The sequence below is a fragment of the Alternaria arbusti genome, assembly GCF_024043155.1.
Source record: "Alternaria arbusti strain BMP 1465 chromosome Unknown scaffold_5, whole genome shotgun sequence".
In the NCBI taxonomy this organism is placed as follows: domain Eukaryota; kingdom Fungi; phylum Ascomycota; class Dothideomycetes; order Pleosporales; family Pleosporaceae; genus Alternaria; species Alternaria arbusti.
In genome coordinates this window covers 1,633,977-1,659,858 of record NW_026249945.1, presented here as the reverse complement: position 1 = coordinate 1,659,858, position 25,882 = coordinate 1,633,977, and the positions used below count along the sequence as shown (strand labels likewise).

At 54.3% G+C, this 25,882-nt stretch overlaps 9 protein-coding genes across 9 annotated transcripts; 4 read left to right on the top strand and 5 right to left on the bottom strand.

The window, feature by feature from the left end:
- Positions 1–53: 53 nt before the first annotated feature.
- On the top strand, positions 54–929 carry J4E86_005077 (uncharacterized protein; the record flags this gene model as incomplete). Its single annotated transcript, XM_051445613.1, has 1 exon — positions 54–929. The coding sequence occupies one exon, from the start codon at positions 54–56 to the stop codon at positions 927–929; it is 876 nt and encodes a 291-aa protein (XP_051303710.1).
- Positions 930–1,282: 353 nt separating this feature from the next.
- On the bottom strand, positions 1,283–2,294 carry J4E86_005076 (uncharacterized protein; the record flags this gene model as incomplete). The annotated part of the gene is given in 3 exon segments (XM_051445612.1): positions 1,283–1,303; positions 1,318–2,115; positions 2,256–2,294. 3 exon segments carry the CDS (start codon positions 2,292–2,294, stop codon positions 1,283–1,285), a joined length of 858 nt encoding a protein of 285 aa, XP_051303709.1.
- A 326-nt stretch (positions 2,295–2,620) lies between these two features.
- Positions 2,621–3,505, bottom strand: J4E86_005075 (uncharacterized protein; the record flags this gene model as incomplete). Its single annotated transcript, XM_051445611.1, has 2 exons — positions 2,621–3,013; positions 3,059–3,505. The coding sequence occupies 2 exons, from the start codon at positions 3,503–3,505 to the stop codon at positions 2,621–2,623; spliced, it is 840 nt and encodes a 279-aa protein (XP_051303708.1).
- Positions 3,506–4,528: 1,023 nt separating this feature from the next.
- On the top strand, positions 4,529–4,942 carry J4E86_005074 (uncharacterized protein; the record flags this gene model as incomplete). The annotated part of the gene is made up of 2 exons (XM_051445610.1): positions 4,529–4,559; positions 4,581–4,942. The coding sequence occupies 2 exons, from the start codon at positions 4,529–4,531 to the stop codon at positions 4,940–4,942; spliced, it is 393 nt and encodes a 130-aa protein (XP_051303707.1).
- Positions 4,943–5,749: 807 nt separating this feature from the next.
- On the top strand, positions 5,750–10,099 carry J4E86_005073 (uncharacterized protein; the record flags this gene model as incomplete). The annotated part of the gene is made up of 6 exons (XM_051445609.1): positions 5,750–5,838; positions 5,920–6,699; positions 6,746–6,982; positions 7,029–7,796; positions 7,843–8,545; positions 8,594–10,099. The coding sequence occupies 6 exons, from the start codon at positions 5,750–5,752 to the stop codon at positions 10,097–10,099; spliced, it is 4,083 nt and encodes a 1,360-aa protein (XP_051303706.1).
- A 334-nt stretch (positions 10,100–10,433) lies between these two features.
- On the bottom strand, positions 10,434–12,989 carry J4E86_005072 (uncharacterized protein; the record flags this gene model as incomplete). Its single annotated transcript, XM_051445608.1, has 1 exon — positions 10,434–12,989. The coding sequence occupies one exon, from the start codon at positions 12,987–12,989 to the stop codon at positions 10,434–10,436; it is 2,556 nt and encodes an 851-aa protein (XP_051303705.1).
- Positions 12,990–13,638: 649 nt separating this feature from the next.
- J4E86_005071 (uncharacterized protein) lies at positions 13,639–14,957 on the top strand (the record flags this gene model as incomplete). Its single annotated transcript, XM_051445607.1, has 4 exons — positions 13,639–13,759; positions 13,813–13,940; positions 13,993–14,922; positions 14,946–14,957. The coding sequence occupies 4 exons, from the start codon at positions 13,639–13,641 to the stop codon at positions 14,955–14,957; spliced, it is 1,191 nt and encodes a 396-aa protein (XP_051303704.1).
- Positions 14,958–15,796: 839 nt separating this feature from the next.
- J4E86_005070 (uncharacterized protein) lies at positions 15,797–19,066 on the bottom strand (the record flags this gene model as incomplete). Its single annotated transcript, XM_051445606.1, has 2 exons — positions 15,797–17,377; positions 17,405–19,066. The coding sequence occupies 2 exons, from the start codon at positions 19,064–19,066 to the stop codon at positions 15,797–15,799; spliced, it is 3,243 nt and encodes a 1,080-aa protein (XP_051303703.1).
- A 1,907-nt stretch (positions 19,067–20,973) lies between these two features.
- Positions 20,974–25,223, bottom strand: J4E86_005069 (uncharacterized protein; the record flags this gene model as incomplete). Its single annotated transcript, XM_051445605.1, has 6 exons — positions 20,974–21,315; positions 21,367–21,498; positions 21,550–24,164; positions 24,217–24,492; positions 24,541–24,651; positions 24,701–25,223. 6 exons carry the CDS (start codon positions 25,221–25,223, stop codon positions 20,974–20,976), a joined length of 3,999 nt encoding a protein of 1,332 aa, XP_051303702.1.
- Between the last annotated feature and the right edge of the window lie 659 nt (positions 25,224–25,882).

The window sequence follows — 25,882 nt, the reverse complement described above, 5'->3', positions numbered from 1 at the left end:
ATTCCTAACCTTTCTGCAGCTCCAGATCATCAATCTGTACAAATTCAAAAACAATGCCATCCCCATTAACAATAGTCGTCACCGGCGCCAACCGCGGAATCGGCCAAGGCATCATCAACCTCCTAGCCACCACCCAACATCCACAACCTCTCCACATCTACGCCACATCCCGCGGCGGCGTAGACCTTAAAATCCAAGCCAAACCTCACAACGAGATCCGCTACGCAAAACTCGACGTCTCAGACAAATCATCCACAGCATCCTTCCTCAAGACCGCGCTCAACGACAGCGGCAAAATCGACGTCTTGATCAACAACGCCGGCATAAACAACAACAACAACGAAACCCCCGATGCCGCCGAACAAGTCATCAACGTAAACTACCACGGCACAAAACAAATGTGCCAACTCTTCCTCTCCGAAGGAAAAATGTCCTCCACACCAAACGCCCGCATAGTAAACGTATCCAGTACCGCCTCCTCCCTATCAAACTACCCCTCAGCCACTGCATCCCGTTTCCGGTCCGCGGCTTCCATCTCCGACGTCGACGCCCTCGCCCAAGAATACATCTCCTCCGTGAAATCCTCATCCCAAGAGTCCGCCGGGTTTGGCGCGCCGCCGAAATCGTATCAAGTCAGTAAAGCGCTGATGAACGCGCTAACAGTCGTTCTGGCACGTGAGAACGAGGGCGTGTTAGTGAATTGCTGTTGTCCTGGGTGGGTGGATAGTGATATGGGGAATCAGATTGGGAGGCCGCCGAAGACGTTGGAGGAGGGGGCGAGGATACCGGTGAGGTTGGGGGTTGGGCAGCTTGGTAAGGGAGGGGATGGAGACGGCGGTTTGACACAGGGAACTGAGCCGATAAGTGGTAGATACTATGGGAATGATGGGGTTACGGATAGGGGGTGGGGAAGGGCGAGGGAGTGGTAGATCAAGTCTGTTGTATGTGGTATGGGAGTACAGAATATAGATGATCCTTTTCCCTAAGCGAAGAAGACCGAGTATACACAAACCCATCCCCAAACTTCCAGCGCCACCTCAATCAATCCAAAAACCAACTCGGCACCTCGGGCCCCCAAACCGCCAAACTTTCATCCCCCGCCTCCCCCCACCCCACGGGCGTCTCCTCATTCACCAAATCTCCATCCGCATAATGCTCAATCATATTGCCCGTCGTATCCCACCAATAATCAAACAACTGACTCCCCAGAATATGCCGTCCAACACCCCAAACACTCTTATACCCCTTACTCGCCAACCACTCATGCCCCAAATTCTGTGTATCAAAGTCGTGGACTTCGAAACTGCAATGATGCACATGGGAAGTGGGGTTGCTGGAGAGGAAAATGGTGTGGTGGTCTGTGTAGCCGGGACCGAGGTCGAGGTGCGCGAAGATGGCTACGTCTTTTTGTTGGGGGAGGGAGGGGTTGGAGGGATTGGGGTTTATGTAGAGGAAATCGGTGGGCACGATGTTGAAGGTGCGGGTGTACCATTGCATTTCGGATTGGAAGTTTTGGACGCATAGGCCGTAGTGGCCGAGTTTGTGTACGGCGGCGGGACCGGGTTTGAAGCGTTGGAATCGTGCGATGCGGGGCTTTTCATTTTCGTAGTTTGTTGTTAGGACTTCGGGAAATGGGCCTGGGTCCTTTTTGGTCTGGCCGTGGATTAGGTTTATGGGGAAGCCTTCTGGGTCGTGCAATGTGATCATGTGGCCGCCGCCTGGTGCGTCGGTCAACTCCTCGATAGGACCAGCACCCGCGACTTTCGACGCTTTTTCTAGCTCGGCGTAGCTTTCCACTTCGAAACAGCCGCCGAGGAACTTCTTTTCTCCTTCTTGTGCGTAGTAGACGTATTGATCTGAGCCATAGCCTTTGAACCATTTCTTGCCTGGGGCTTTTTGGGCTACGCTCATGCCGAAGTCACGGAGAAAGGTGGTTATTTCGTCTAGGTCAGGGTGTTGGTAGCGCATGTGCACTAGTTTCGTGAGTTTGATTTGGGCATCGCGGTCGATGTTTTGTTCCTGCTGCCATTGTCGGAGTGGTTTGCAGGGCTTGGGTATGGCGATGGATTGATGGACGGAGGAGCCGCGGTTTGGTGATGTTTCCCGGCTGGGGTTCTGGGAATATAGTCAGTCAGGTTCTGAATATTTGATGTCTTCGTTCATCAAAGAAGAATAAGTTCCAATGGCGACCTCGTGTGTTTGAACATGCCAAAGAGTATCGAGGATGCAGATGTGGGGCCGTTAGAGGTACATACGGCAGGTGTGATTTTGTCGTTCAACTCGTCGAAAGCCATGTCGAAAGAACTCCCAAGTTTCTATCGCCAAACGGATTCGCTGTATAGAAATCAGGCAAAGCAATTCGATGTTTGGTTGCCAATGCAGCCAGCGACGGGAGAGTATATAACCGGATGTGGGGAAGGAGATGGCACCTATGCCGATGTGGGGTCCCGGCATCTTCGTAGGGCTGAAGGCAAGGCACCCTGCATCAACGCCACTGGTTCGCATATACAGCAGATACTGGCTGAGCCCGCATGTGGAGAATCAAGATGATGTGAGATCAGCGTGGCACATGTACAGCCAGCCGCAGTTCGTAAATGATGCTCTTTGTCTGATTATCACTTCAAAGCTCCATCATTTCCTCTTCTTCCACAATAGATTTGGCCCCTTCGACCAAGTTGTTGAGCCATGTACCCAGTCTGAGCGCAGCCTTGCTTATCTGCAACTCTACGATGGGCACAGCGCCTGCAGCATACCCATCAGTCCCAAGATCTGTGTCGTTCGTTACGCGACTCCACACGTAGTCGCAATCCCATTCGTTGCTCTCCTTCGCCCAACTTGTTGCGCATTCCTCCGGTGTAGAAGGGTCGGTACATGAGAGCCACATATACGGCCCGGAGTAGAATTGGTCTTTGCGAATACGAGCGACGAGCCCAGAGAAAAATGGATCGATCGACTCGTGCGAGAAGGGATGGTCGACGTTTGCCGCGAAGTAGGGTATGTAACCGTCCCAAACCTTGTTTGTTAGCAAATCTTATTGCTATCCGTGTAAGATACTCACAGAATGTAACTGCGTGTGAGCGCCACCAAATACCACTTTGTACGTATTGCCTCCTACTTGTCGGCCACTTGCATGTAGAGGCTGATGAATGTCGCCCAGGAAATGAGCAACCCACTTCAACGCATAAGAGCAAGTCAAATTTGCACCTCCCGTCAAATCACCAGCATACACCTGGTCTATGCACTCCCGCAGTATGCTCGTCTGGTTTGCAATAGCACTAACAACGCATCCGCCCTTTGCGCAATCCCGCGCATAGTCTAGACTGCAGTTCTCAGGTTGGCGATCGTGTGTGTCTATCCAGTGCCACTGGTACGAGAAGTGGCCTTCGCTTGTGTGCGCATACGCGTCTGCCCATGCTGCGGAGCGCCCGACTGAGTTGTTGTATTTGGGTTCGAGAATCTCTGCGAGGACGGACGTGGTTTCGGGTGTGAAGAAGGTTTCTGCCATGAAGCCGATCTGATTATGCACTGTGTGGACTTAACGCTGGCTACTCGCGAAAGTGAAAGGACGTACCGTCTGTGTTCCATGCTGTCGCCGAAGCTACAAGTGTAGCTCCTATGAAGATGCTTCGATGCAACATGATACCGGGGGTTAGTAGAGCTATTAGTTTGACGAAACAAGCAGATAGGTATGTATCTAGAGATGGAAGCGTGCGGCGCTTATGTACACTCTGAAGCTTGTGGCTGGGTGGATGCGAGCTGAAAGATAGGGCTGGAAGCCTAGAATCCCATTCCTGCCGTATGAAAAGGTCAAGATAGATCAAAATGAGATTTCGAACGAGCAGTAGTATCTCGAGAAGGAAGAGACGAGATGATCAGTGTCTGGCGCCTCTGTTGTTGACCTCGGGACGCGTGATGCAGCAGATGACGCGCCGTCCACGTGGGGTGGCCGGGGAGATTGCTGCAGGGCAAGCGCACTAGAGCCGAAACGGCAACGCGTATCGCGCCTTCCCCACACGTGCCCAGATGTGAATCACCATCACTGCGCTTTCACCTGCGTCTGTCACATCTGCGGTATTGGAGATGGCATCAGTTCCAGATCCTTAGATAATTAGGGTATGAACCTGACGCGATTTTCTTCCCCAGTCGCGCGGCTGATAGTAGGAACGCATGGAATGGAAGACGGTCGAGGAAGAGAAAGACTGAGAATGCATCGTAGATGGTATTGAAGAGGAGCATCGCTCAACATGTGAAACAAAGCACAGTTGCAGCTTCCTCCCATTTCACATAGGTGAAGTTTGCGCTTCGATAACCGAGAGCTCCTTCCTGTATTGAGGCGAGATGGAAACGGCCTTCACCTTCCTCTTCGCCAGCTCACACCTAGTATCCTTTTCACCACCTCTTCACCTTGTCTGCTCTCTTTCTTCTTCCTATCTATCCGGCAGTTGTCACGTACCTAGACGCGTCTCAACTCCCCTTCCAAGATCTCATTTATCGACAAACATTCCCCGTTACCAGCACCGTCGTCACCATGTTCAAATTACCTCTCCAAACCGCTCGTGGTATCTCCAGATCTGCACCAGCCTCTTTCAAGCGCCAGCTACGACTAAGCTCCAGCTCAGCCTCCGACCGCGCCGGGTGCGTTGACCGAGCCGTCAACGAGCTCCAGGCTGCGCAGGGCATAACGACTACCGGTCGCGTTGTCAACAAGATATGCACGCGCCTCGCCAACGATAGAGCAACGACGCGTACAGAGCAGCTGATCTGGCTTGCGAAATATGCCCTCGATACATCAGCAGCACCCAAGCGCGATAACGATAGCAGCAAGGCTTCGGTATACCAGAAACCCCAAGAGAAGCAAGAAGATGAGCAAAAGTCAACTGCACCTGAGGCGGACGGCAAACGTTCTTGGGAGGGCGTTTCCGCATGGCCGCATATGTGGTAGGTCATGTGTATCGTCATGGCCCGACAGAGAGGCTGACTTGCGTGTGCGAACAGGTAGATTTCCGGTTCAAGCACCTCTTTTCGACCTTGAGCGCTCCTCTGTCAGCGCGTAGTTTCCAGAGCGGTGGGTGTCGAGCGCGGCGCATGGAAGCTCATGATTAGGCAACGTCCTCAGCTGCTCCGGGCCTTCTGAGTTGCTTATGTGGACCGGAGTACCCCATGTGGGCTGCTACAACAACACGAGAATACGCATGTATACGCTTCGATACGCTTGGGACTGTACCAGTAGGACTGCAATATACTCGGCGAGTAGGCGAGGCAGACTTCAGGTGGCTTTGGGTCATCGGTATTTGGTAGCGTTACGATATATGCAGTCACATCTCAACTAGGCCTCCAGACTACTGGTGTGTATTCGGTGAGTTCAGTTCCTAACAATCCAAGTCAACTGAATTAGCGGAGGTCGGTGGACGCCTGACACTTTCAAGCAGCACCCAGATTAGCATTTCCAGTGTCGATCGTTTCAGATGCAATTTGTGACATGCAAATTGGACCGCAGGAGTAGGTAACGAGGCATCGGGGGCTGAGCGATGACGAAGCCCCGCTTGTGGCTTTGATCTATTCATGGCCAATCACACGCCAAGAAGGCCGAAGAGGTCCGCATCATAGCGCATATGCTCTCCCGCGCATGGAATACAGGCTTGCAGCTCCTACGTCTCATTCTTAGTGTAGCGGCTCCTCCTGACGCTCTCTCTTGCAGCTTCGTCATTACCTACAATGCCCTCTTTCTGAGCCTTCTTTTGCAACCATCATGGCGAGTTCAAGTAGCCCCGCGCAGGGCAATGACGCGCCCCGCGACAATGCCCCGCCAACACAGCCATATACACAAACACAACCCACGTTGGTCTTACCTGGTGGTTGACGACAGTTTCATACTGACTTGATGCGTAGCGCGCCCTCTAGTTCACATCACACTCCTAGCGCTAACGATGGTCCCGCCTACGAAGCACCGACCCTTGGGGACCTACCACCCGCATACACCGAGTTGCCAGGCCAGGTCGAGAATGAAGAACTGGGCACCAACGCAGTTGTCGCCGACGATGGACGTGTTAATATCCGAATCGATCAGAAGAGCCGCGCGCTATCACAACTCATCCTGCCACAAATACAGCGTCAGCTCACAAACGCGCAAGAAGATCCCGAGCCGCCTCCACCATACGTCCCAGAATTCCTCGGTGGTGCGCCCGGCCAGCAGCCTCCGCCTCCGCTAAACGTCGTCATACAAGTGGTGGGCTCTCGCGGTGATGTCCAGCCATTCGTCGCATTGGGCAAGGTGCTGAAGGATACGTACGGCCATAGGGTACGGTTAGCGACACACCCGACGTTCAAGGACTTCGTTATCGAGAATGGACTGGAATTCTTCAGTATCGGCGGCGACCCAGCTGAACTCATGGCTTTCATGGTGAAAAACCCGGGGCTGATGCCTTGTTTCGATACACTGCGCAGTGGTGACATTGGCAAGAGGAGGAAGGGCATCGCAGAGATTCTGAGCGGTACATGGAGATCTTGCATAGAGACGGGTAATGGTCTTGGTGTAGATCCGCTCCAGCAGACAGTCGAAGAGTGGATGGGCATCGAGGACCAGCTACCAGAGCAACTGCGCAAACCTTTCGTCGCCGATGCCATAATCGCAAATCCTCCCGCTTTCGGACACATACATTGTGCCGAGAAGTTGGGTATACCTCTACACATGATGTTCACGTATGTCTGGTCTCCTTCAGATACGTGCACCTGCTAATTCGGATAGTATGCCGTGGTCGCCTACACAGCAGTTCCCGCATCCACTCGCCAACATCCAGTCTAGCAATGCAGACCCCACCATCACCAACTACTTGTCATATATCATGGTCGATGTACTGACGTGGCAGGGTTTGGGCGACGTCATCAACAGGTTCCGCAAGGATAGCCTTCGGCTGGATCCCATCAGCGCTGTCTGGGCGCCAGCCATGCTCGCGCGTCTGAAAGTACCTTTCACATATTGCTGGTGAGTATACTTAAATGCTGCTCACAATTTGACTCACATCTCACAGGTCTCCTGCACTTATTCCTAAACCCAGGGATTGGAATCACCACATATCCGTCGCGGGTTTCTACTTCCTGAACCTCGCCTCGAACTATACACCAGCCCCGGATCTTGCAGCCTTTCTCGATGGAGGTGAGCCACCAGTATACATCGGCTTTGGTTCCATTGTAGTGGACGATCCAAATGCCATGACCAAGATGATCTTCGACGCCGTGAAGATCACCGGAAAACGTGCGTTGGTGTCCAAAGGCTGGGGCGGGCTAGGAGCGGATGATCTTGGAAAGCCAGACGGCGTCTTCATGCTTGGTAATTGTCCTCACGACTGGCTGTTCAAACGTGTGTCTGCTGTCGTGCATCATGGTGGTGCAGGAACTACGGCAGCTGGTATCGCAACTGGAAAGCCGACCGTTGTTGTGCCATTCTTTGGAGATCAAGCCTTCTGGGGAGCCATGGTCTCAAGAGCCGGCGCTGGGCCTGATCCCATCCCATACAAGGAACTCACCGCAGAGAAACTCGCCGGAGCTATCAACGAAGCCCTCAAACCGGAAACACTCGATCGGGCGCAGGAGCTCTGCGACAAGATCAAGCAGGAAAACGGCACACATAAGGGAGCTCAGTCGTTCCATCAGATGCTTAATTACGACGAACTGCGATGTGCTCTTATGCCAGACAAGCCGGCTGTCTGGAGACTGAAGCGTACTGACGTGAAGTTGAGTGCTAAGGCGGCTACCGTACTGGCCCAACAAGGCGAAGTAAACTTTTCTGACATGAAGCTGTGAGTAGTCACATACTCAAAATATGGCGAGTGCTAACAGATATAGATACCGACCTCGCGAGTATGTTCCTGATGAAGGCCCTTGGGATCCAGTCTCTGGCGCAGCTGGTGCTATTATGGGAACAGCAACCTCAGTAATGATGGGTGTTGCTGATATGCCGATTCAGACTCTCAAACTACTCAACATACATCCTGATGCCAGATCTAAGAAGGGCAAAGAAAAGGCCACAGGTACCGAAACTTCGTCTACCGGAGAAGGAAGTAGTGGACGCCCAACAACATCGAGGACGGCGACTGATGCTACCGATCGCTCAGGTAGAAGTGGGGCCGCAACACCAACAGCAGCCGATGCTGCTGCTGATCTGGCCCGGATACAGGCGGACAACCCAGCAGTCAAGAGCCCTGGCTCTCCTGGTACGCCTTCACACAGATCATCATTCATGTCTCAAGCATTTGCTGAATCTACCCGAGGCTCGCGATCGCGGTCTCGCAGTCGCTCCAGATCAGTGGCTGGATCGGCAGCGCCAGCCAACACTGGGCCAAAACCAAGCATGGCCGAGAATTGTGAATCTGCAGTAGACACTGGCAAGGGTCTAGCTAGGATTGTTGGCGCTGGCTTCAAGTCACCAATGGACTTCTCACTCAATGTGGCTAAGGGGTTTCACAACGTACCGAAGCTCTACGGAGCAGAAGTGCGACAGGTCGACAAGGTTACCGACTTCCAGAGTGGTATGCGAACAGCTGCCAAGGTATGTTGACTAAAACGCTACGAGTGATGTTTACTGATGTCAATACAGCAATTCGGTTTCGGTCTTTATGATGGCATCACTGGTATTGTGACGGATCCTTACAAAGGCGCAAAGAAAGAAGGTGGCATCGGCTTCGTCAAGGGAGTCGGGCGTGGCATCATGAGCGTGCCATTCCGCGTCATGGGTGGTGCTTGGTCGGTTCCTGGCTATGCTATGAAAGGACTCTACCAGGAAATGGTCAAGAGCAAGGGAAAGAGCGTGCAAAACTACATCATCGCTGCACGTATTGCGCAGGGCTACGATGAAGCATCCGAGGTAACGCAAGAAGAACGCGACGAGATCGTCAAGAAGTGGAGTCACATGAAATGGGGAATAAAGAAGAAGCGCAACGTTGGAGCTGAGCAGATGGACTCGCTCCATTCACTTGTCCAGCAGAAGAAGGATAGAAAGGACAAGCGCTCTGCTATACTCGACTCGCATGTCGGTGCAGTAGCCCAGCCGTCAGCCCACACGAACTCCGTTCCCCAGGGCAGCGCAGCAGGCCAATACCCCGACCCCCCACGCAGACGCGGTGTCGAGCCTGAGATCCGGTCAACGATCCCCAGTTGGCGCCAACAAGAAGCCGAACGAACACGCGCACTAAGACGGCAAGAAACCCCCATATCAGGCTCCCCATCAATCGCATCATCAATCGCCCCATCCCAGCAATCACAAGCCGATCTCGAAGCCCAACTCCGAGCCGAAGAAGAAGAAGACCAACGCGAACTCGAACGCGCCATCGCCGCCTCCGTCGCCGAATCCTCGCGCGGCGACCCCGAAGAAGACCGCCTCATCGCCTCCGCAATCCGCGCTTCCATCGCTGAACTCGAAAACGCACCCCCTTCGAGCGGTGCACCAACACAACAAGACGAGGAAGCAGCGCTCCACCGTGCCATGACAGCCAGCATGTCCGAAGCCGGCAGAACCGACATGACGGCAGAGGAGAAGAAGGCGCTTGAAGAAACGCTCAGAAAGAGTTTGTCTGAAACGAGCAAGCGGACGAGACGAGACAGCGATCACCGTGAATGGGGTTCTGATAACGATACCGAGGATGATGAGGATTATAAAAGGATTATCGCTGAGTCGAAACAGCTTGCGATGATTCATGCGGAGCATCCGGATGAATATGCGACGTCGACGCGAGGCGCACAGCAGGAAAGCGGTGTTATGGATGCGATGAGTCAGGCTATTGGTGGTGGTGCTTCTGGTCCGACGCCGGTTTCTCCACCTCCTTACGCTCATCCTTCTGCGAGTGAGCCGCGTGGGAGGGATGTTGATATGGATGCAAGGGCTGCGCCTCCTCCACTGCCTCATCGCATTACGATGCAAGACAACGACAACGACGACGAAGATGCAGAACTAAAGAAAGTGTTGGCAGAAAGCGAGAAAGCGGAGAGTGAACGGATTAGTAATTTGGAGAAACAGAGGACGGAGGAGGATATTGTTATGGAGTATGTGAGGAAACAGAGTTTGCTTGAGGAGGAACATAGGCAGAGGGCTGCTGTGGGGAAGTAAATATGATTGCTTAAGGGAAGGGGGTGAGGGGGGTGAGGGGTGGTTTCGTGGATGTGGGAAACATAGCAGTATTTGATACCCTGATGAGTGACAGTATATGAAATTATGACGTTTGAAGTAAATGTTAGTTGGGATAAGAAATGTGGTTGGATATTCTATATCTACATGGTAAATAATTAATCTCCTACATACATCCATCCCACCAACCCTAAAAGACATACTAAAAAGATAAACAAGCGGGTATACCCCCCAACGCCCAGTCTTCCATCACACCTGCGAACAAAACAAACAAAAAACAGATAAAAAACGAACATCTACTCTCCGCATACTCTACTCACCCCGGCGCCGCGCCCGTCAAAACCCTAACCCCCCACCCCCACCACCCCTCCCTCTCGCCCAGCACCCTCTCCAACTCCCCCACCCTCCCCTCCACAAACTCAACCTGCCTCTCAAACTCACCGACCACATCCTCAATATCCTCGACCTTGCCGCGTAACGCACTAATCTCATACTCAAGCTTATCGCCCACATTGCCCAGTTCCCTTAGACTAGCCGTCAGCTGCCCGCGGTTATTTGTCACAGTCGCGTGCGTGTCTTCGCGCAGGGAGTGGTACGTGTCGAGGCGGGGGTAGTAAATCGATTCTAAAGTTTGGATATCTGTGTCTGCGGAGGCGGAGAGGGCGGTTATGGAGGAGAGGGCTGTGGAGACCCAAAGGGCGTCTTGGGTGGAGAGGGTGTGGAGGTGGGTGTGGAGACGCTTTAGTTGCGTGGAGTGTAGGTTTTGGGTTGTGGCGCGGGTGGTTAGGGCGGCGGTTGTAGTGGTTGTGGTGGTTTTAGTGAGGTCGTCGTCGGCGTCATCTGCAACTGCTTCTTCGTCGATGATGGGGTCCGAAGCGTTGATTGTGGGCCAGCGGAGGACGCTTTCTTCGGCTGTGCTGAAGGAGAGGTGGCGGGGCCACCAGTTTTCGTTGCGCGGGGGTTGGGAAGGGAGGAATTGGGTGCCGGATTGGGTGCGCCGGAGGAGCGGGGGGACTTGGGCGGTTTGGTCCACGGGGAGGTTTTGGTCGAGGTCTACGCCGTGGTAGATGGATCCGGCGACGGAGCTGGATATGGTGGGTGGTTGATCGGGCTGATCTGAGACGTCGCTTTCGATGATGGAACTGCGTAGGTTGGATGCGTGGCGACCACCGACTAGCTTGTTGTCGTTTAATGAGACCACTGAGTCGCCTGGGGTTTCGGTAAGCTGTTTGGTGTAGGCTGGCTCCTCGCCCATTGTACTCTGAGGCGACATGAGGGAATAGGGATCGTCCGACTGGCTTTCGTAGTAGTCCATCGACGTTCTTGAGTCTGCGTACTGTGGTGTGCCACTCTTGGTTCGATGCAACACGTGTCGTCCATGTTCTTCTCGCGATACTTTGCTTGCATGAGTGCGCAGACCCACAGCGTTTTTGATATGATGGAAGCCGCTACCGGACTCTAGCTTGGCTTTGATGGTGGCCCGCTTTGAATACGGGTCTTTGCTGTCTTTCTCCTGGCCATCTGGCGAAAAGGTTTCTGCCTTCTTCATTTCCGAAGACCCTGTATCGCGCTTCGCAATGCCTTGTTGATCAAGTGTTGATTCTCGGCGAACCAGCTTCGGTGCAGGGTCATGTTTGTCTGGGGAGGCTGAGCGTGCTTCTCCGCCAGGAAGTCGATCGAACATGCTGTCGCCTGATACAGTTTTCCTGGGCTTTCCGTGCCACAACCACTTTGCGTGTTCACCTCTCACAAGCTCCACAAACTGGTCAATGTCGACAGTCTCCACTTCAGCGATACCGTCCTTCTGTCCAGCTCCAACAATGCCCATGACCATCTCACCACCCTTACCTCCTAACTCGGCCACGGTGGATTTGAAAGCCCGGGGAACGGCCCAGCCTTCTTTACTCGCTGCCTTTGCTGAGGCTCTTCGTAGCTTATCAAGCGTGTGTCGATCGAGGCGTCGCGTTCTGGGAAGATGTTGCGACTTCTGGAAATGTCCGATACCACGCTTAGTGGCCTCAATGTCGAAGACATCCTTGGCAACTGCAGCGCTACAAGCACTCAGTCGGTTCCGGGCACCCATCAGCATACCCAGCAAAGCAGCGACTGTGGTAGGACCGAGAATGCCATCATGAGGTTCGACTGTGTAGTACTCAGATCCAAAGTCTATCCACCAATCGTTGATAGCTTTCTCCGTGACATCGCACAGCAGCCCGTCTGCATACTCTGGTTCTAGCTTCCCAAACAAGACAAGTGCCACTTGACAGAGCTTCACAAGCTCAATGACGGAAGCGTTGAACGGGATCTTTTCGCTGGTACGGTACAGTTGCTGGAACTTGGCTTGCGTGGCACTGCTTGGCGGCGTGAGCTTTATGCCCAGCCGACCTGAACATCCCAGTCTCTTCAGATTCTCGTTGACGAAGAAGGCCTCGCGATACTTCTTCAGATCGCCTCCGGGGATGGGGATGACAGTTAGGGACGAGGGAAAACCACTGAGGTTTGTGACCATCAAGGCGCCATAGGGGGTGTCCTTCCTCCGCGCATGATACTCAGTCAGCGACCTGAAGTACAGGCGCATCTGCGGCGACCATTCCTCCTCATTCTTGGGTACGCTTATGATTGTGGCCAGCACAGTGTCCTCGGGATTGCCGGTGTACGTTGTGATGAGGAAGGTAGGATGGGTGCGCGAACAGGCCCATTGCTCGACGAGGTAGATCTCGTAGCCCTCGATCTTCTGGCGACGGGCGAGGACGTGGCATGAGGTGGTCGGGTCTTCTTCGATGTATCGCGCGGCTACCACGTCGGTCAAGACGAAGCGCTGGTGTCCGGCAGACGACGTGGGAGACTTGATTCTGGCCTCTTCGGGTATCATTTCGGTGGTAGGAGCTTTGGAGAGCGGCTGTGGGCGGGACTGGGCTGTAGTCTTGCGCTGGGTTGACGTCGTCTGCAGGGGCGGCATCTGGTCCCGCAGCTCCTTCTCCGTGTGCGTCCGCGGCGGCGACATGGGCAGCGGGTGCGCCATGTTAGGCTAGAGGCGGTGAGGTATGTTTCGGATACACTACAGGGCGCTGCAAAGGCGTGCTCTTCATCGTAGAGAGGTAGGCGCAGAGTCTCGCCGATGCCCGAGCGCGAGCCACCGGTTCGAGGGCGGCAGTGTGACGGGGAGCGAGTGGAAGGGCACTTTATGCATGGTTCCAGCAGTCTCGAGCTCGGCGCTGCATCTGGATGGCGAGAGGGCGTCGGTATAGGGGAGGTTGTGCATAGGCGGAGCTGATGGATCATGCGCGCGGACGTCGTCGGCCTGGTCCCCCACACGTCATGCCCGCGGCTGCAGCGACCATGCGGCGATCGCGAGCTCGACGCCAACTCCAATCCGCCAACACGACGGCCATGGACAGCGGAAGAGAGCTCTGCTGGCCAGACAACAGCTATTCACTGCCAGCTGACCCTCGCTCTGCCGCCCCCAATCTCCCCAAACCATCATAGCCACGGCCCCAGTGCATCCCATCGCTATCAACACCATGGACGACCTCCGCGAGCAAGTGGAGCTGCTGGAGAGCAGCGCCAACCTCTCCACCAGCATCGATGATGTGCAAAAGGCCATAGACATGCTGACGGCAGCTCGCGCTAAGATCGCAGCTGGTGCGGACTCTGTCAACAATCTCGCCGTGGACCCTGCTAACTTGCGCGACCAGATGCGAAGACGGCGCCCGTGACCCTCGTCAAACTCCAGGACCCGTTCAAGAAGTCGCTGGACGCGGTAAACAAAGATCTCAAGCCAATTTACGCCGGCCTGAACAAGTATGGCAAGACGCTGGACAAGGTGCGCTTCCCTATACATGCCTGAACACCACCAACCTAACAGTTATCTCCAGAAATTCAAAGACAAGCCGCTCCCCTCCGCCGACAACGATGCCCTCTCCTCGCACCCCTCGCTCATCAACCGTGCCATCGCCATGCACCTCCTGCGCGAAGGCCAATTCGAAGTAGCATCCACCTTCATCGAAGAAGCGCGCCGACAGCCACCCCACCCAGAACCCACGCCCAACACGCCGAATCCATACATACGCGAAGCCTGGGAGAAAGACCTAGCAGAAGGAACCTTCAACTCGGAGCAACTGCAACAGCAATTCGCCGACATGTACCACATCCTGCACCAACTCCGGCACGAGCAGAACCTCGCCCCCGCCATCCAATGGGCGCGCGAACGCAGCGCCCTCCTCGAAGAACGCGGCAGCAACCTAGAATTCGAGCTGTGCCGGCTGCAATTCGTCTGCCTCTTCGACAGTGCATCCCCCGCCCCCAACGACGACTCCTTCATGTCCGACTCATCCGACGAAGCACCCCCCACCGGCCCCCTCGCTGCGTGGGCCTACGCGCGCCGCGAATTCCCGCCCTTCCAAAAGCGCTACGCCCGCGAGATCCAACAGCTTCTCGGCGCCATGGCCTTCTACCAAAACATACCCACATCCCCCTACCACCGCCTCTTCTACAACACCACCGCCTGGGACGAAGTCGCCCAGTCTTTCAACCGCGAGTTCTGCAGCCTCCTCGGCCTCTCCGCAGACTCCCCCTTGTTCATCGCCGCCACTGCCGGCGCAATCGCCCTGCCCTACCTGCTCAAAATGCAGTCCATCATGAAGGAGAAGCGGACGGAGTGGACGACGCAGGATGAGCTGCCTGTGGAGATTCCGCTGCCGAGTCAGTACCATTTCCACTCCATTTTCGTGTGTCCCGTGTCCAAGGAGCAGAGCACCGATAAGAATCCGCCCATGATGATGCCGTGTGGCCATGTCATCGCGGAGGTGAGTTTGAATACGCTGAGTAGGGGAGGGCATAAGTTCAAGTGTCCGTACTGTCCAAGTGAGAGTAAACCAGATGAAGCGAGACAGATTATACTATAGAGTAGCAGTGGTGGCAGGGGTGGGGCAGGTGGGAGTATGAGTAGCTGGGATGTGGATATGCATACGAGAGGAATGAAGGGCAAGGAGAGTTTCTGGACCTTTATGGACAGGATTGACAGCGTTTACGGGTATACTTTTCGGTTGCAGGATTTGGAACCATATGGGATGGGCGATGATGTTTGGAAAGTATCCATTCTAACGGATGACGGGAATGACGAAGATGTGGTGGCGGAGGAGTGGTATGTGGTGTTCTAGCGTTTTGGGCGTTATCATGTACATCTTTATGGTCGACTGCTTCATAGCATCACGGTATCTCCAGCATAGGCGGGTCTTTTAGTTTCCATCAATCACCACTACAATGAACAAATAAATTCAACCGCCTCACTCACTTGGACTCCTTGCTTGAAAACACTGTATTACGCTATCATCCTGCTAACCTCCCTCCCTTCCCCTCCGTGACGGAGAAGAAACATCCCATACATGCCATGAAATACATGGAAAGAAAACAAAACGCCAGATACCCATATCATATCGTACGCCGATGTATATTTTCCCGAGAAGAGAAGGTAAAGAGCCTTGATCATTCGAGATCGGGTATCAAAAAAAGTGCGAAAACACGTGTTTGCGCGTCTAAATATGCGGATAGGGAACAGATGTTGTTAAAAAAAGAACATGTGTGGTGAAAAGACGATAGATCGAACATAGAAAGAGCGAAAGGAAACCATAGCGCGAACGCTGTGTAAACATAGAGGAGGTCTGCAGCTTTCTGCGCACACTAGCCACCACCCATACCAAACAGGTACTTGAGCTCCGACACGCTGAGCTTGGTAAGACTCTTGGACGCATTCTCATCCAGCGCCGCATCGATCTGCTCACGCTTCCTATCCTGGATAGCAATGATACGATCTTCCACGGTCTCCGGTACAATGATGCGATGCACATATACCTCACGCTCCTGGGGCATGCGATGGGCGCGGTCGATGGCCTGTTCTTCGATGAAGGGGTTCCAGAAGGGGTCGAGGATGATGACCTGAGATGCTTTCCAGAGGTTGAGACCCGCGTTACCGGCTTTGAGAGAGACGAGCATGATGTTTTCGTTTGGGTCGTCCATGAAGGCGTTTACGGCGTCGGCGCGCTCGTCCATCTTCATGCTACCGTCGTAGCGCTGGTAGGCCAATTTTTCTCGGTGTAGAGGTACTTCGACGAGATCGAGCAAGGAAGTGAACTGGGAGAAAACCAGCGTCTTCTCAGTCGGGTCGTTCTCCTTGATCTCCTTGAGCAGTTCAACAGTCCTGCTGATCTTCGCAGACGGAATGAAGGTCTTGTCCAGGCGACGCAGGTAGCGCTTCTTGGCGCTCTTGTTGCGGAGAGACTCTTTCTTCAGCTGAGCAAGAGTAAGCTTAGGTTTGGCGCGTTCCTTGCCTTTGCCTTTGTTTCCTTTGCCAGACTTCTTTGCCTTTGCCTTTGACTTTGACTTCGCCTTAGACTTGGACACAGATGCGGAGCCTAGGTCGTCATCGTCATCTTCCGCCTCATCTGCGACGTACTCGTCTTCCTCATCATCGTCAACGACGAAGCCAGCAAGGTTGCCCTTCCTGTCAACATCCACTGCATCCTCCTCGTCTTCGGAGATGTCAGAGTCAGAGTCATCTTCTTGAGCATCGCCCTCCTCTTGTTCTGACAAGTCGGCTGATCCAAGCCGCTCGGGGCAGTGGACCTTGCAGAAGTGCTTGTAGTCCGTGATCAATTTGGCACTGATTTTGCCACGGCAGTGTGGGCACAAGGCCGGGGCTGCCTCATCGTTGCCATCTTGAGCGGTTCGCATGGCCGGGTCCATGATCTTCTGGACACACTCGCCGCACACTGTATGTCCACAGGGAATGAGGATTGTTGGATTTGGATCGAGATCAAGGCAAATCGGGCAATCGAAAGACTCGTTCGCTTTCAGTCGCACAATGACCTCGTCATTCAACTCCCTGGCGCGGCTCAAGAGATCGTCTTCATCGATAGCCTCGGTTGCTGGTTGACTCAGGTCTTTGATCAAATGCGGATGACAGCATGCTTGGCGGAGGCGGAGCAGGAGGACCAAAACGTTGGCGTAGTTGCTTGTGACAGTACCCCTCTCAAGGAACTTATTCATCTGAAGCTGCGACTTGGTTTCTAGAGCCTTGTAGAGCTCATGTTCTTCGTCTTCAAACTCCACACTATCGATGGCAGAGTGCTTGGGAGGGATCTTGGAAACAGGCTGCCCATCAACGACAGCGTCTTTCCGACGCCGGAGCATGATACCCTTGATTACGATATGAAGACGGTTCTGTGCACCGATCCGCGCGCGTGGCTGAGTGCTCTTGTAACCCTAGATTTCGTTAGTAGAAGATCGTACCCAATAGTCAGAGTCCTGTGTACTTGCCTTTGCAATGTCCATGCTATACTTGGTCCATGTAGTATACGGCGACATCTTCAAGAACCGGAGAAGAGGGAAAAGCTCGTCAACACTGTTCATCATGGGCGTACCAGTCATGCACAAGCGGTGTTTAGCCATGAGATCAGCGCACGCCTTGGACGCCTTGGAGTTCCGGTTCTTGATATTGTGGGCCTCGTCGATGATGATACGATACCACATGCACTCTTGTCCTAGCAGTGCGAGCCTATCCTTGGCCTTGCGGCGCATGCTAGGGTTGCGGATCTCTGCGTCGTTGGCCATCGCCTCTTTGGAAGACTCCTTTTGCTTGTATTCTGAAGTGAGAGAACCGAAAGTGGTGAGGACGACATCACACTGGCGAAGACGAGCGAAATCAACGTTCTTACCACTGCCATGATAGAGGTGAACCTTGAGCTTGTGGCGAGGATGGATATGACGCTCGATCTCCTTCTCCCATTGTCGCATAAGGGCGACAGGCGCGATGATGAGCGTTGTCTTGCATGCCGGATCTGTGGGCGGGTTCGCGCAAATGAGAGCGAGAGCCTGGATGGTCTTGCCCAGACCCATATCGTCTGCAAGAATACTGCCCTTGGTCGCGCCGCGCTCCTTGTCGAGCAGCCACGTGAGACCTATACGCTGATATTCTTTCAAAGTACAAGTCATGGTCTTGGGAGTCGGCGCTCGCTTTTCTTTGTCCTCTTCGTCAACACCAGCACTGATGCTCTGCAAGAGCTTCTCAATGTCTTCCGCCTCATTGACATTGAGCGGGAAACGGCCATACTCATCTCCGTCGCTGCTCCATCCTCGCATGTGATCAGGATAATCTGCTTCAGCACGAGGCTGATAAGGGAAAGTCTGCGGCACAGCAAAATGACTACCTGGTGCACTGGGTGCGATCAGAAACTCAGCAAGCTCTTCCGGAGCCATGAACTCTTGGTTGAACGCATCTGCTGGTAGTATGGTGCCATTGTCACTTCTTCCCTGATAGTTGTTGAGCTCCGGGAATGGGTCCATATAGTGTGGGGCGGGATCTGGTTGCGCATGTACATGGATAGGAAGCTCGTAATTGTCGGGCGAAGGTGGATTCGATTCAGTCAGGTCGACAAAGTCCATAGGATCAGAGTGACGAACCCGAGCGGCCTCGCGACTAGGAAGCGATTGTGACCATGGACCAACGGGCGAAGTTGGAGTTACCGGACTAGGCTGTCCGCTGACACGCTTGGCTTCGGGGTAGTCGATTATCCCAAGGCTGCGCTTGCGGCTATGTTGTGGTTCAGGCAGAGGCGGCGAGGGCGGTACTTGCATACCATACGACGACCCGTTGGTGTATGACGGGCCGCTATGGTAGCTTGTGTGGTTGTTTCCGTTGGCATGTGTCCAGTCACCATTCTCGTTTGAAAAGACCTGGCCATATGCGGTCATGACGTTGTTGGGCTGGAAGCCGTTTTCTGTGATGGCAGTGACCAGGGCATCGGTCTCGCTTTGGTGCTGCTCAGCCGACCGCTGCTGGTATAGCGTCTGGAGCATGTTCTCGTACACCGGCCGATCAGCGGGATCAATGGCTGGAAGGACCTCTTCGAGCATCTGAATATTGTCTTGAAGGCTCATCGCGTCCGACGCCATCTTGGGCTAGGCGATACCGTGTTTAGGTATGCGAAGGAAGCGGGTCGGCGGTTGTACCAGGGGACGTGGTGGTGGGGTGGGAAGCGCCAGCAGTGCGGCGCAGGGCGAGTTAAGTAGGAGAGGCGCTGTCGGTGCTGCGGCGAGGACGCGGTGAATATGAAAGTGAATGGGGAGACGGTGCTGGTGAAATCAGGCAGCCGTGCTTGCCTCAGCTGGGAGGGAAGACGCCGTCGAGGCAGTTGCGATGTGCGGGCGCGACGCGTCTGGTTGCGCGGGCCTTGTAGGCGTACGACGAAGCAGGAAGCGACGAAGAAGGTTGTGAAATGCAAACAACGAGGTTGCGACAAAGAAGCGAACACGAGTTGAAGAAGAAGCAGACTAGGAAAGCGAACAAGGCGCTCCCGTCTACCGTATTGGGGCCATGATAGCCTTGTCGCAGTGGGGTGTGGGTTGAGCGACGACTTGACGACAGGGAAAGATAATGCGAAAGGCACTGCGCGCAGTCCGACATGTCGCGTCCCCCTCCGCCGTTACCGAGAAAGGGCAGCCTTTGCTAAGCCGAAGCGTGATGTCATCCAATACCAATCAAATCAATGAAAGCATGTCTCCAGGCGAAAATGCTGCAAACCAACGCTACACAGGGCGTGTGAAAAAAAGCCCAGTCCTACCCAGCTGGTGAGTTGGCCACGAGGCTGAAAGCTGAAGGACTTTGTTTTCTGCCCTGTTCTGATGCTCCGGTCAGCAAACACGCCTGTAGTGAGCTTGGCATGCATCCATGTACAACGACGTCAAGCGAGGCGCGCGAGAGACGCGAAATTAGATAGTGAACTAGCTGCATGTAGTGGCTTTGACGTCTATCATAAATAGATACCATGGGCGAGCATATCCGTCGCAATTAGCAATTGCCAATTCCGGGCCCCCAAACTCGTGTGGGTGAAAGAGCCCTCGAGTCTACGGGCCTCGCACCCCGCGCCTGGCAAAAAGCAAGTATGCGAATTATCTAGTTTGCTGCAGTAGGTGGGATTTAGACATATCACTTGAGGCATATACCCCGTACAACTCGAACTTACTGGTCACCCCATAATTACAAAATCACAAAGGCACAGAAGTAGGCAGCAAGTCCCGAGAATACAAGAAGCTGTATGGCTAAACCTCGCTTGGCCCGCTGCCGCCCTCACCGATGAGCAAAACTAGCAGTTTTCCGAACAGAGTGACATATCCATGAGATAGTAGCAAGAGCGACCCTCAGCCCCACTACCGCTCTCACCCCAAATGACACATGCATGCGGAAGTAGCAAGAGCGACTCTCAAGCCCACCAGAACACAAGTGCAATCCTTTGAATAAAGCGAAGGTATCCTATACACAACCACGACAACAACAACAGCGACGAGAGCAACAGCAGCACGCCAATCAAGCCACCGAGGCAAACCCATATGAACTAAACGCCCAAATATGCAAAAAAAGTGGTTCGCACAAGAAGAAGATTCGTGGGTAGCAGCAACCAACAAACAAACAAGGGACAAGGACAGGTTCAAAAAAAAAACGCCAATACTCAGTAAACCCAATTCAAACCGAATCCAAACCAACCCAACCCCCCATCCACAATCCCCATCCATGTTACCTTTACCTTCGCCCCCTCCTTCCCACCAGCCTAGAAATGTTGTGTTGTATGTGCGGGGTATCCGATGATTTCGATAATACGTCTGTCCGCGAGGAGACATCGTCCGATAGCGGTAGTAGTCGTCGATGCTTTTTCCGAGTGTAGTTTGGTGTTTGTAGGCCAAGGTGGGGCTTCAAGTGAGCTTAATCAAGCCTTCTCCTCTTCCTTTAAACGTCACAAAAAAATTCTCAGCTACTGTGACTCCGCAGCAAAAGCTACAACACACACATATTAGGGTCAATTTACTCACAAACTAGCGGACAAGGAACGTACTCTCTCGACACTGCCATTATCCGTCTGATCCACCGCCAGCAGGTTTGGGCTTTGCGCTCCGCCTCCGCGTTCTGTGAAGCCGCGGGTTTCGAGCTGTGGGCGCTTCTTGCCGGGGCTGGGGACACCGCCTTGTGATGAGGAGGCGGCGCCGTTGTTCTCCCGGCCGGGGACGCTGATGCTGGGGAGGTGCGAGGATGCTGTGTAGCGAGACTCGCTTGTGTGGTCGTACATTGTGCTGCTACTGCTGCCGACGGTGGCGCAGCGCAGGATTGTTTGGATGAGTTGGTTCTGGCGGAGGGGTTTGGATAGGTAGTCCTGAGATAGGCGTTAGTAGCAGGAAATGGTCTTGATATCATGGTAACGTACATCCATCTGTGCAGCGAGACACTTCTCGCGATCACCAACCATGGCGTGCGCTGTGAGGGCGATGACGGGTGTTGACGGGATACCGTTCTCACGCTCCCATTCACGGATTTTTGCTGTGGCTTCGAAACCGCCCTGAGATGATGTTAGTGGTGTACTTGCATTAAAGAATGTGGCTCAACTCACCATGACGGGCATTTGCACGTCCATAAGCACACAGTCGTAGCGCTTCTTCTGAATGTGCTCAAAGGCTTCAAGACCGTTGTTAGCCACAGTGACTCTGTGGTGGTACTTCTCCAGAATCCTGACGGCTAGCTTCTGGTTGACAGCGTTGTCTTCAGCCAGGAGAATCTGGAAAGACTTGGAGTGGTCCGAGACGAGTGGTGCGGCGCGACCATCAAGTGCGGGGATGAGCGCGTTACCCAAATCGATCGGCAGACAGGGTGTTGTCATGTAGCTCGAGATACCATTCTCAAGCGCGGACCGGAGGCTGATGCATACATGTGGCGTAAGCATGACGAGAGGAATGTACTTGAAGCGTTCCGCAATCCTGAGCTCCCGCGCTGTGTTGTCGTTGTCAACGATAACGCAGTCATAGGGCATGTCGGTCCTCTTCGTCGTCTCAGGAACCTCCTCAATCGACTTGACCACCATGGGTACGAGGTCAAGTGTCTTGAGGTGCTCAATGATCTGGTCCGAGAAGCCCGTGTTGCCTTGGTCGACAAAGAGGACGGCGTGCTGCTTGTACGCCACGAGCTGAGGCCGGATGGCGGTAACCTCCGGCGTGCCGAGACGTACTCTGCATGTGAAGTAGAACACACTGCCCTTGCCAAAGTCTGACTCGACCCACATACGACCGCCCATGAGAGTGACGAGACGTTTGGAGATGGATAGACCCAGGCCGGTACCACCGAACTTCCTGGTAGTGGAACCGTCCGCTTGCTGGAAGGTGTCGAAGATGAGGTTGAGCTTGTCGCCACGGATGCCTATTCCAGTGTCGGAAACAGCAAACTGGAACACGTAGTGATCTGGGCCACATTCTTGCTCTTGCGCCATGGAGATAGCCACCTTGACTTCTCCTAGCTCTGTGAACTTGATAGCGTTACCGACCAAGTTGAGAATAATCTGCCTCAACCTGAAGGAATCACCCACAACGTAGTCGGGCACCTTGTAGGATACGTCGTAGGCGAGGTTGAGCTTCCGCTCGTTGGCTCTTGATGCCAGAGATTTCAGGGCGTTGAAGATTGTGCCTCGCATTGAGAACGGAATCTCTTCCATGACCATACGGTTGGCCTCGATCTTGGAGATATCGAGGATGTCGTCAATGATGGTCAACAATTGACCAGCCAGGTTATGAACAATAGTCAACATCTCTCGTTGTGCATGCGTAAGGTCTGTGTCGAGCGTAAGCTGGGTCATTCCAATGATACCGTTCATGGGTGTTCGGATCTCGTGCGACATGTTGGCGAGGAACTCGGACTTGGTCTTGTTGGCCAACTCGGCGGCTTCCCTGGCTGCTGTGTTCCTTTGGATACTCTCTCGCAAACTGGACACCATCTGGTTGATCTTCCGCTTCAGCTCGTCCATCTCGCCGGAAGCCTCGACGGTGATTTGGGTGAACTTGCCCTCCATGGCAGCGTTAGTGATGTCGCCGAAAGCGCGCACTTGGGACGTAAGATTCTGGGCCATGGTGTTGACGTCTGTGGTGATCTCTTTCCATCTGCCGTCGATGTCTCTTACATCTGCTTGGCCGCCCATCTTTCCGTCTACGCCCACATCGCGAGCTACGCGCTTCACAGCAAGAGACCATTCGTCTAGTCTCATAACCATGTCGTTGATAGTGTCTTTGAGTAGTCGAATCTCTCCTTCGGCGTCCACGTGCACTCTGCGGCTCATATCTCCCTTGGCGATGGCCTGTGTGACCTCGGAGATACTTCGCACTTGCAGCGTCAAGTTCTGGGCCATGGTGTTGACATTGTTGGTGAGGTCCTTCCACTTGCCTTCAACGTTGTCGACCTGCGCTTGGCCGCCGAGGATACCGTCTGTGCCGACCTCACGGGCCACCTTGCTGACCTCTTGTGCGAATGTGTTGAGACGGTCCACCATGGTGTTGATGGTAATCTTGAGGGACAGAATCTCACCCTGGACTTCTGCCTTGACCTTCCTGCTCAAATCTCCTCTTGCGACGGCTGTAGTGACTTCGGCGATCTCTCGCACTTGTGTTGTGAGGTTCATGGCCATACCGTTCACATTCTCGGTGAGATCTTTCCAGGTTCCCTCAACACCATGCACTGTAGCTTGGCCACCAAGGCGACCCTCGGATCCGACCTCTCTCGCAATCTTGGTGACTTCATGGGCGAATTGCTGCAGCTGGTCCACCATGCGATTGATCGTGTTCTTGAGTTCCAAAATCTCACCCTTGCATTCGGCTTCGACTTTCCGGGTGAGGTTACCCTGCGCGACGGCCGTTGTCACTTGGGCAATGTCGCGCACTTGTGTAGTAAGATTTTGAGCCATGGCGTTCACGTTCACTGTGAGTTCGTTCCACATGCCCTTGACACCAGCGATTTCAGCCTGACCACCGAGCTTTCCTTCGGTACCGACATCTCTGGCCACCTTGGATACTTCAGTCGCAAACGACTGCAGTTGGTCCACCATGCTGTTGATGGTCTGTTGCAGCTGCAGAATTTCTCCGCGGGCCGGACGTTCAATCTTGCGACTGAGGTCACCCATGGCGACTGCGGTGGTGACTACGGCGATCTCTCGCACCTGGTCGGTAAGATTCTTGGCCATCCCATTAACTGCAGGACACGTTAGCATCGGGCCGATAGTGGAACCCTAATCACAACGTACCACTGTCAGTCAGCTCAGCCCAAATACCAGCAACTCCTGGTAGGTTGGCTTGACCGCCCAATCTGCCTTCGGTGCCGACCTCTCGGGCGAGGAATGTAACCTGACTAGCAAACTCCTGGAGTTGATCCACCATGGTGTTGATCGTGCGCTTAAACAGAGTGATTTCAGGGTCCATCTCCTTAGCATGGATCAAGACCTTCTTGCTCAAGTCACCCATGGCCACGGCCGTGACGATGGCGCCGATTTCCCGCAGTGCCTTTTGGAAAGCCAAGTTGGCTAAACATGTCAGCCGTGTCAACGCCTATGTGAGGCTGCAGAGCCTACCCTGTTGATGTTTGCCGAGTTCTCTCTTGAGTGCGCCGATGTCTTCAATGCCGTGTTCGAATACCATGCTCTGTGTCGTCAACTGCTTGTTCACTTCCTGGCTCAGGTTGTCTGTATCATGTCAGAATGAGCGCATGCGACTCCATTTGCACGCCCTTACCAATGTGCTCGCGCTGGTTCCTTATCTGGTCGGCTTGCTGGTTCAGGTGTACGCGCAGATAGTTGAGCTGCTCCTCGGTGAGGGCTGCGGCGGGCTGCTCGGGGTCGCCATTCGACTCTTTGGCTGCGAGCCAGTTGGACACCCAGATGGCGCGCTCCTTGTTGGATCCCCGGCGGCCCTGGACGGGTGGGCCGTTGTTGCCGCGCACGACGCCGGCCTGTGTATATAATACGCCCTCCTCCGGTGGCTCTTGTGCGGGTGTCAGAGGGAACTGGCCCTGCTTGGTCGCGGCGTGGCTGCTCTTGTGCTCGAGGAAATCTATTCTTGAGCAGAGCGCCGACAGCTCCTGCTCGAGTTGTGTCTTCTCTTCGCTCTCCGGGCCCGGCAGAGCGATGGCGTTGGCCGCCGTCTTGGCTCCATTGGCCGAAACCTGTGCGCTGAAGCTGGGGTCTCGCGTGGGGTCATGTTGGCGGGCGAGGTTGCGGATGATGGCTGAGACGCTCGAGTACGTCTCTGCGGCCATTGTGGCGGCGGGTGGAAGGGTGCGAGGCTCAAAAGGCTGCTATGTGCGCATCTGGAACGGGGGAGAGGACGGAAGTGCGGCGGGTCAAGTTTCGGTGCGAGGGCAGGCGGAAACGGACAAAGGAGGGACTGAAGAGTCTGCCGGTGCAGACGGCTGCGAGGATGCTGATGGATCGCGAGATGAACTCGAGAGGTATCGAGGAAGCGCAAGCAGGGGCCCCGCTGGAATGGATATCCAGTATGGCTCAAACAGGGCTAGCGCGGGATCTAGCAGCTAGGCAGCGTGAAGAATAGCCGCACGCCACACGATGGAGGAGCAGAGGGGAGCGCGGCGGAAGAGCACTGAGAGACGGAACACGCCAGCCCAACGCAGCGTGCTACACTATGCTGCCTCACTGCCAAAAGGATTGCCCGACATGCTGCCGGGTTGGGAAAGCAGACTGGACGCGAAGATGACAGTTGAGCGCTACGTCGCGAACGACCTAGCGCTGCGTGCTGCACGGGTGGGTCCACACGTGCACGGCCGAGCTCAGAAACGGACAGGGCGGACTATGGCTGCCAACGGCCACTTGGTGAACAAACCACCGCAAATTCAGCCCTCCAGCACAACACCACTGCACACCGCCGACGTCATGGCCCGCGAAATGAAGTGTGACCATG